The sequence below is a fragment of the Microtus oregoni genome, unplaced genomic scaffold (assembly GCF_018167655.1).
Source record: "Microtus oregoni isolate MIOR12 unplaced genomic scaffold, Mior012 000011F_ref0000422, whole genome shotgun sequence".
Classification (NCBI taxonomy): domain Eukaryota; kingdom Metazoa; phylum Chordata; class Mammalia; order Rodentia; family Cricetidae; genus Microtus; species Microtus oregoni.
Window position 1 is genome coordinate 46971813 of NW_024543070.1, and position 9431 is coordinate 46981243.

Consider the following 9431-nt stretch of genomic DNA (forward strand, 5'->3'; position numbering starts at 1 on the left):
TTATCTGGACTGTGGTATGCTGTGTAAGCTATGAACTTTTTTTTGTTTGTTTGTTTATTTCAAGACAAGGTTTCTTTCTGTAGTCCTGGCCATCCTGAAATTTGCTCTGAAGACTAGTCTGGCCTGGAACTCAGAGAGCCATCTGCCTCTGCCTCCCAAGTACTGGGATTGAAGGTGTGCTCCACAACCACTGGGCAAGAAAGCTCTGAACTTCTAAGAGAAAAATCATTATGTGTCAGAGTAAGATGGCTTACAGTCCCATCCCCACTCCCAACACAGACACACAGACATATGTGTGCACGCGTGTGCACACACACACTCCACACTTTCCTCTGCAAGGGTAAAGCTCACTAGAGGAAGAATTGCTTTTTCAGACAGAATTGACTTTTTCCATCACAATTGCAACTATAGGATCCCCTTGCCTTCTGCTCCAGCGTGCTGGCCTGGAATTTTGTGCTCAGCTGTGCATACTCTCATCTCCAGGGTTGACTGACCCTACACTTCTTATTTTAACAGACTGTTTTCTCTTTTGTCTAGTTGTATAGCTTTTGGTTGTTTCACCTATCAGAAATAGTTGTTTGGAAGTGGCCTGTAAGCAAACATACATATGAAATTTGCGTTCATTTGGACACAACTGCGGGGTGTGTAGATTGTCCCAGCAGTGTGTCCTTGATGTGAGTGTGTAATTCCCACCACTGGGAAGCAGTCATGGGAGAACTGTTTTCATCCCTCATACACTACCTGAAGAAATATGCACAGACATCTTATTCTCTACCCGGTGGGAAGTAGTCAGTCTGTGTGTTGAGTAGTCACATTGTGGGGATGTGGCTGTGACCAGTTCACAGCAGCGAGTCACTGTAGACGTCAATGGTTCTAACCCATTCTCCCAGGAGTTAGTTAGGTGCCGCAGTTTCTCACGCAGCCTGTTGGAACTCCCTGTTGCCTGATTTGCAGGGATTAAAATAGGATTTTAAGATAAATCTTCAAAATGTGTGTGTTGATGAAATCCTTGAACTAATAACCCTTGAGTGAATCCTCTTCCCTTGTGCCTATGATGTGCTGTGTATGGACCTTTCAGTGTCACTAAAGACGGCCATGTCACCCCACTGCTGGGGCAGGTGGCTTTCAGCTGTTATAAACACCTTGTTCATTTGTATGAAGTCTCCAGTTAATCCAAGCTGCTTGTATTACTGAGGTCCAGGTTGATGCCTGTGAGTGGTGTGTCGAAATCTGGGTCTCACGAAACCTTGTGTGTTCTGTGCTTTGGCTGCAGCCCTACCACTTATGTTTTGGATGAAGATGAACCTCGATTCCTTGAAGAAGTTGATTACAGTGCAGAAAGCAATGACGAGTTAGAGGTTGAATTAGCGGAAAACACAGGTGATTATGAGCCTTCTGCCCAAGAAGAAGCCCTTTCCGACTCCAAGGTATCAAGAGCTCACATGTCTTGAACTTTCTGCCATCTTTGTTAATTGCCAAGAAGAAATGAAATGTCTTGGTTTTCATTACACAGGAAATTTGAGAGGGACAAGCTTTTAGACAGCTGACTCAAAGAAGACAAAAAGGAACTTGGGCCTGTGTGGTTTCAAGAGAATAAATATATTATTAATTAATGATATAATTGGCATTTGTTTTATTTTAGATATTCAGTGTACTTTATATAGCATTGAATTATCAAATGATAGATTTACTTTAAAAAAGAACCCAAATATCATTGCATGAATTTTTATCTCCTGTGGCACCTGCATCAAGTAGATAAATTTGAAGTGTGTCCAAGTACAAAGTCTAAATGATAGTGTTGAAAGCTAATATCCCTGTATGTGGGTTTCTCCAGAGATGCTTGTGTGGAGGTGGGTAGCTCCTGAAGATAAGACTGCTCTTCAGAATCATGTGAACTGTGGACCGTGGCCTTGAAACCGTCCGTTAAATAAAAACCATATCAAATACCGTGTTTATTTTGTCATCTTTTTAGCCAGCTCAGGTTCTTAGTTTGAAGAACTTCTAAAAATCCTGTGTCTGACACTTGATGAGAGCTTCCCTAAATAACCTAGCTTCCCAGGCTTGAGAATGATGCTGTGGGTGCCCGTGCCTCCCACTGAGCTGCACCCTTGTTGGCCGTGTTGTATGGATGTCCTGCAAGACCCTCACTGCAGTCCCGTGCATGAGCTGAGCTGAGCTGAGCTGTGTGCCTGGGCTTGTGAGGTTTCTTCAGAGCATGCCAGTAGTAGCAGGAGCCCTAAGTGACCCCAGTCAATTTGAATTGTTCTTGCAGTGACATTTTGCTGAGGGTTGGCCATCCTGTGGCAAGGGTAACCATCATCACCAAATAAAACAAACTCAGTGACTAGATACTTGCTTTATGTGCTGAATTTTGCTATTGTAAATGAAACTCCTCTATGGCTCATGTGCTTAGGTGCCGCTGTGTGTCTGTCTCCTGGGTTACTCCTAGGTTAGAGCCATTTTTAAACCCTTTAAAATGGAAAACAAATGACTAAAATATACTTTGGATATATGCATTTTCCCAAATCAGTGCTTTTTTTTATCATCTATTTAAGATAAATATAGGTTCTCTTTGGTGTCTTGGGAGCCATGTTAAAAACATAGCAGAGATGCTGTGAAGTGAGGCTGGCCAGGCTGATGGTGCACACCAGGACTTTAGGAGGTGGGGCCAGGAAGATCCACAGTCCAGGCTCTCAGGCTGTCAAATCCTGGACACTGAGCCGGTCCTGCTCTCAGGCCACCAAATCCTGGAGAGTGTGGTGGTTGTCTCAGTCAGCGTTCTGTTGCTCTGAGGAGACACATGACCACAACTACTCTTATAAAGAAAACATTTAATTGAGGGGCTCACTTACAGTTCAGAGGTTCATTTCATCATGGTGGGGAGCATGGTGGCAAGCAGGCAGGAACAGACGAGTATACCACACCCTGCACACAATAGGAAGTCGACACACTTTTTCCAGTAAGACCACACCTCTTAATAGTGACATAACTTTTGGGGGCCATTTTCTTTCAAACCTCTGCATTCCACTCCCTGGCCGCCAAAGGCTTATAGCCATATCATAGTGCAAAAATTGCATTCAGTCCAACTTCAGAAGTCCCCAGAGTTAATAACCGTCTTGAACTTGTTTCAAAATCCAGTCTCTTATGAGATGCATGACACTCTCTTAACGTAATCACCTGTAAAAAAAAATAAAAAAACAGATGATATACTTCCAACGTATAATGGCACAGGATATGCATTACTGCTCCAGAGTGCAGGGAAAGGAGCGTAGTGAGGAAATGCTGGACCAGTGCAAGACTGAAAACCAGCTGGGCACACTCCAAACTCTGCATCTCCAGTCTCCACATCTCCAATTCCGTTCAGCTTTGTTGACTGACTGTAACGCACTTCTCTCTCTTGGGTTGTTCCCACTCTTTGTTCCTGCTCTCCTCGGCAGGTATCCCATGACTCTGGCATCTCTGACGTCTTGGGTAGTCACAAAATTCAAGTTGTCGAAGATCTGGTTAATACAAGCCTTTCTCCATCTGTCTTTTATTTTTTTATTTTCTTATGCTCATAAAAGCTGCTTTTATTTCTGCTGGTGGGGAAAGAGGGGGGGCATTTTGTCTGATGTTCTTACCCAAAGTATCTTTCCTATATCAAAGCTGTTAAATTTGGCTTCACTTTCTCTAAAGATTCTGACTTTACAAGAAAGGTTTATTCTGTAGCCTCAGGGTCACCTTTGAGTGGCCAAGCGGGAAGTTCAGAATTACCTGTTTTCAAGTTCAGTGAGAGTTACAAAAGCATCTTCATATCACCGAAAAAGAGAAGCTGACCTGAGCACGCATGCAGGCTTTGTGTTTGGGTGTTGTGTTCCTTGACAGGCTGAGCTTAGCCCACACCATCTCCTGAGTTATCCAGGTGTGAGGATCACACACGTGTGAGCGTGAGCACCACAGAGAAGAGTTGGAGAGGTAGCACTAATTGTCCGGAGCCCTCTGACCAGCTACCGCCCACACATCCCCAAGCAATCAGTGACAGCACGTTGGGCTCCCCCTGCTTCTGTTTCTGTTTCATTTGGTATGGGAATCTTACAGAGGTCACATCAAATGAGTGGAACAGTAAGCCTGCCAGTCAGTCCTGGATTGAGTGTGCAGCAAAGAGGGCTTTCTGTTCAGATGTCTACAAAGAAAATGACCAGAGTGTCCATTGTGTTACAGACATTGATCTGTGAACTATGTATGGAAATAACGTGCATATGTACCTATACATATATACGACAATCCTTCATGACAAACCTATGATGAGCATTATCCCCACTTGAAAAATGCAGAAATGAAGCAAAAGCCACATGCAATGGGCATTAGGAAATCAGTTGAACGTCAGCAGATCACTGCCTCAGCTTTTTCGGCCCACTGTTTGACTGGAGGAGGACTGGAGTCCCATGAAGCAATGGGATATGTGCCTTAGTCCTTCCTGTGGCCCTGAGCTTGGCAGCTTTATCAGGATGGTATGTTTCATGGCACTTGCCTTCTCAGGCAGAGCGTATGGGTCTCTCTCTCTCATCACGTGTGCACCAATGATAGCTAGACACCACATAAGTGCATCCCCCAACTATGCCCACCAGAAATACTTTGGTTGTAAAACAGAAAAGTACCCTGTGTCTAGACTGAGATAAAGACAAAGTACTTATTGGGAAAAAGTTCACGGATCAAGGAAAAGATGGTAAAATTGCAGTTTGAGAATAAAAAAAGATATCTCTTGTGCTATTTGTTTGTAAGTCTAAAGGGTTCAGTGTGCTGAGGTATCACTAACCAGCTTTTCTGGACTATTGAGTGTTCCTTTTTAGGGGAAGTACCCCATGCTAAGCATGTCCCATTATGCCTGCCATGAGGGTGCCCTGGAGAGGGACCCATAAGAAGTTTGGCTTGGCTGTGAACCCCTAGCATCTAGGAACACTTGATGGTCCTATAGGCACAATACAGTCTGTGAGTGGAGCCTGGGAGCTGAGTAGTCAAACACGGGAGCACTCAGGGCTCAGACAGGAGAATTGAATGTGCTGTAACAGAGATTGAACTGGCAGACCATGACAGGGCCCTGATGGCTTGAGACAGCCCATGCCCAAGAAATCGGAAGTTTTGGACAAAATACGAATGTCAGTTTTCACACACAGATAAGGATGTATGTCTATTAATACAGATTTCATCAAGTTCAACATTATTTAAGAAATGCCAGCATTTCATAGGGCCACGTAGGAGACAGGCCATTCTTGAATAATCTTTATGCCCTGTCACATTGTCTGCTTAGGAATTTATGAAGACATCGTAGTGCTGGCTGCATGTATCTACCACGTCTTTATAATGACCATTCTGTGCACGTAGCTCCCAGTACCAGCAGCACTGCATGTTCTTCAGAAGTTCCCAGTAGACACTGAAACATCTTTATTTAAAATTTTTTCATGCAGTATATTTTGTTTCTATTCTTTCCCCTCTCCCAACTCCTCCTGGATTCTCCCCCACCTCCCCACCTCCCTCCCCATCCAATTTCAGGCAAGCTCACTTGGATGCTGCTCTCTTTTTTCTCTCTCAAAAAAAAACACCAAGAACAAAGAACAAAAATACAAAAAAAAAAAAACAAAAGAAGAAGGAAAAAGGAAGGAAGGGAAGAAAGTAAAAGAAAGCTGGAAAGTAAAAATTAGCCAAACCAAACCAGAGGTGGTAGGTGATCCCAAGGAACTTTCCTCCAGATACAACAGTTCTGATGCACACATGAGCTCAGAGGTAGTAGGTGATCCCAAGGAACCCTCCTCCAGACACAAAAGGACTGATGTGCACATGAACTCAGACACTGTGTAGGTTCAAGCCATTTTCTGTTTAAATAAAACGGAAGGTTTTAATTTTAACTTAGTAAAATTACATATAATAAAACAGTTATCAAGCAAGAATTATAGTTACTATATATCTATCTTTTATTATAACTAAGGAAAACTATAATTATTCTTCAACTCCATCAAAGACTCCAGAAGTATATATTATTACCTAAGTTAACAGGAAGTGTATTGTAAGCAGCTTCCAAAACTCTATCTAACATGACTACAAGCTTGGCTATTATAGATGACTCTCTATTAACCTATATTTTAAATTATACATTACATTTTAAATGAGTTGTACAAACACAATGCCTTAATCAAGAGCAAAAATATACATATAATAAAATTGACCTTAAATTTGTATCAATAAGCCAAGATCTATACCAATCTCTATAGTATATACTCCTTTAAATGTAAACAAACATTTATAAACAATATTTGGGAATATGGACATAGTTCTCTCCAAACTGCTTCCTGCTCTTTATTGGGCAAAGTAATTTTTTGAGGTGTGATCAAGGTGACCTTTCAGGGGGTCTTGGTCCATCAAACATATTAGTCTGGAAGGATTCCATAGGTTCTCATCCTCTGTGGAAACGAAAGAAGAACCTCTTTTCCAAAGCAAATATCCTTAGGCCCAAATTTTGAAATCAAGATACCTTTAGAGTATATATGCTGGCTTAGTTTAACAGTCTGTACAATGAAATGTCTCTCTGTATTTAGCTCGTTCACAGTAAAAAAAATAAAAATAAAAAAAAACATGATAGTATTCATAATCAAGACTCTCTGTAAATTTCCATCTTTATGTGGCTTATTTATTTTTACCCTATTTTTCATATTTATTTTATTATCTTTATTTCTTTCATTTTTGACTGTCTGTACTCTGTCTCTTTAAAGACTGTGTTTTATTTTTTTAAATATTTACTTCTTTTCCAACCCTCTATACTCTTTTTCTTCTCTCTCCCAAGCCTATGTACATTTAGCTGACACTGTGACCCATTTAGAAGTTTTTTTTTAAAAAAAAATCTGGATTTGTCTTTATTGCATATCTGTAATCCTTTTCTGACCAGAAGTGCTTCTTAAAATGCTAAGCCCTTCTTATGAACTTAAGTGGCAGCATTGCTAGGGGAAATATGGCCCTGCCTGTTTGCTCTACCCAGTCCAACATGGTAAAAGTTTGTTAAGTGTCTGAGACTGCTGTGTGGGAGCCATCCTCACCACCTCAACTCTGATAGCCAGTTGGCCCATGTTGCCACCAAGTAACTTGTAGCAAGCTACTCACAGACTCCACTTAAATGCTTGGCCTCCCAAAAGAATCAGAGTTCCTGCTGGCAACATGGCCCATGGCCCAGGAAGCCACTGTTTCAAAACCATGTAGCTGTTTTTCTGCTACCACTGAATCAGAAAGACCTCTCTTAAAGGAGCCATAGCATACCGCCAGCAAGCAAAGCCCATACAGGGGAAAAATGTGGTTAAACTTTGTTTTTTAGTGTCTAGAATTCCTTTCCAAGCCCTCTCAGGTTTTATGTGGATTTTAGTTGGCCATGTTCGCGCCAATTTGTAGTAGGAGGCTGCTTATTCATTTCCTGGTTGCCCACACTCTCAAAATAATCACATAGAAACTGTATTAATTAAATCCTGCTTGGCCTATTAGCTCTAACTTCTTATTGGCTAGCTTTTACATTTTAATTTAACCCATTTCCATTATTTTATATTTTACCACGTGGCTTGTGGCCTACCTGCAAGATTTAATATGTCTGTCTCTGGCAGCGGCTCCATGGCTTCTCTCTGACTCCACCTCCTTTCTCCCAGCATTTAGTTTAGTTTTCCCCGCCTAGCTCTGTTCTACTTTACCACAGGCCCAAAACAGCTTCTTTATTAACCAATGGTATTATTCACAGCATACAGAGGGCAATCCCACACCAGTTTTCTCTAAACTTTTTGAATCTGTTCAGGAGATCAAAGAACATCCTTGTGTCTTAGATATAGAATGTTCCCTGATGCTGGTGTATTGAAGGCTTGGCCCCAAGCTAATGTCACCATTAAAGGATTAATAGGCGGTTGGACTATAGGACCTAGTTGGAAGAAGCAGGTCACCGGGGAAGTACCCTCAAGAGGTGTACCTGTCTCTGGCCCTTTTCTCTCTGCGTCCTGGATACCAGGAGGTGAGCTACATTGCTCTGTCATCCTCTCTTTGTGTGGTGAATGTTCTGACCCCAGTTGGTAGCACTGTTTGGTCTTTGACACAGAACCTTTAGGAGGTGGAGCCTTGATGGAGGAAATGTGCTGCTTGAGGTGGTTTGAGAGCCACAGGGCTTTGACTGCTTCTGGTCGGTCTTTCTGCCTTCTGCTGGTGGATGGAACAGAAAGCAGCCTTTGTCCTGCTTCTGCCAACAGTCGTGTTTTCCACACCCTGTGGAACCATAAACTCAACTCTTAAGTTGCTTCTGGTCATGGCATTTTAACAAAACAACAGGAAAGCGACTCACCTTCTTATTGACTATCCACTTCCCACAGGCCCACAGAGATGGGACCACAACCGTGAACTGAAATCTCCGAAACTGAAACCGTGGACCCAAATCAACCTCTTCTCTTTCAAGTGTTTCTGTCAACACAATGAAAAGTAGCTAACAGAGGAAGCAAGTTGACAAGGGACTGTTCCTGTGGCTCCCAGCTGTGGGCAAAGCCTTTGAATTACTTCATGAGAAGAACCTGCAGATGTTAGCTAAAAATGTCAACCCACTGGAGGATCAGGAGACTGACAGGAACGCAGGCCACAGAGACAGCAGGCTCAGACAGTTTTCACACAGGGATGGGCCGCTCTTGGGTATTGAATTAGAGCCAGGAAGACTACATTCTAGCTAAAAACCCAAGACACGTGAGGCTAAGTTTAATTGTGACAGGATAATTAATCGAGAAAATTCAGTTCAGGCAGTAGCATGGATATTGCTGGATACTCTTGGCTAGTGAGAGAGTGGAAACAAAGAGCCAAGAGGAAAGATGTTAAAAGCTTAAGAGTTTAGCCGAAAAAAGGAATGCATTAAAATGGAAGCCAAAGGTGTGGTTGCTAGCAAGATTAGAACCTTCAGAAAGAAGCCAAGTATTTTGCATTGGATGGGAAAGAAGCTGTGAAAGTCTAAGGAGTTGGCTGGACCACACCACAGGCGCAAGAATGAAACAATGTAAACTCCTTTGAGAGACGGCTTTGAGATAATCACTCTGGTCTCTGTACTCACAGGTCTGCCTAGGGACATGCTTCTCTTCTCCTATCAGCCAGGCACTCAGTGGCCTCCAAGACAGGACCCAGAGCAACCTGGATACCGCTTAGCTGCCGGCATCATCCACATGATGCAGACATGCAGGATGCAGGAGTTGCGGGCTCATGGAGGCTTGAGAGATGAGGTGGTGTGTGGAGGGTTAGAGCCCTGAGGGGGTGAACTGAAGCGGAAGCTTCAGTGGAGACTCTAGGAAGTTAGAGTTGCCAGGGTCTTGAAACACCTAAAAGAAAGCCACATGGAACAGCTGCAGGGAGAGAACAGTCCACAGAGAGAGCTCCAGGGCTGTAGCCAGCAAGGCTGTGGGGGC

General features: G+C 42.9%; 1 protein-coding gene across 4 annotated transcripts in view; it reads left to right on the forward strand.

Moving 5' to 3' along the window:
* The window catches only part of LOC121453357 (cytosolic carboxypeptidase 1-like), a 131718-nt gene extending 129767 nt beyond the window's left edge, over positions 1-1951 (forward strand). For all 4 annotated transcript variants that reach the window (XM_041660081.1, XM_041660078.1, XM_041660079.1 and 1 more), the window contains one exon: positions 1274-1951. In XM_041660081.1, the coding sequence (XP_041516015.1) occupies positions 1274-1451 (178 nt within the window). In that variant the 3' untranslated portion in view covers positions 1452-1951. The remainder of the gene's footprint in view (positions 1-1273) is intronic.
* The last annotated feature ends 7480 nt before the right edge of the window (positions 1952-9431 follow it).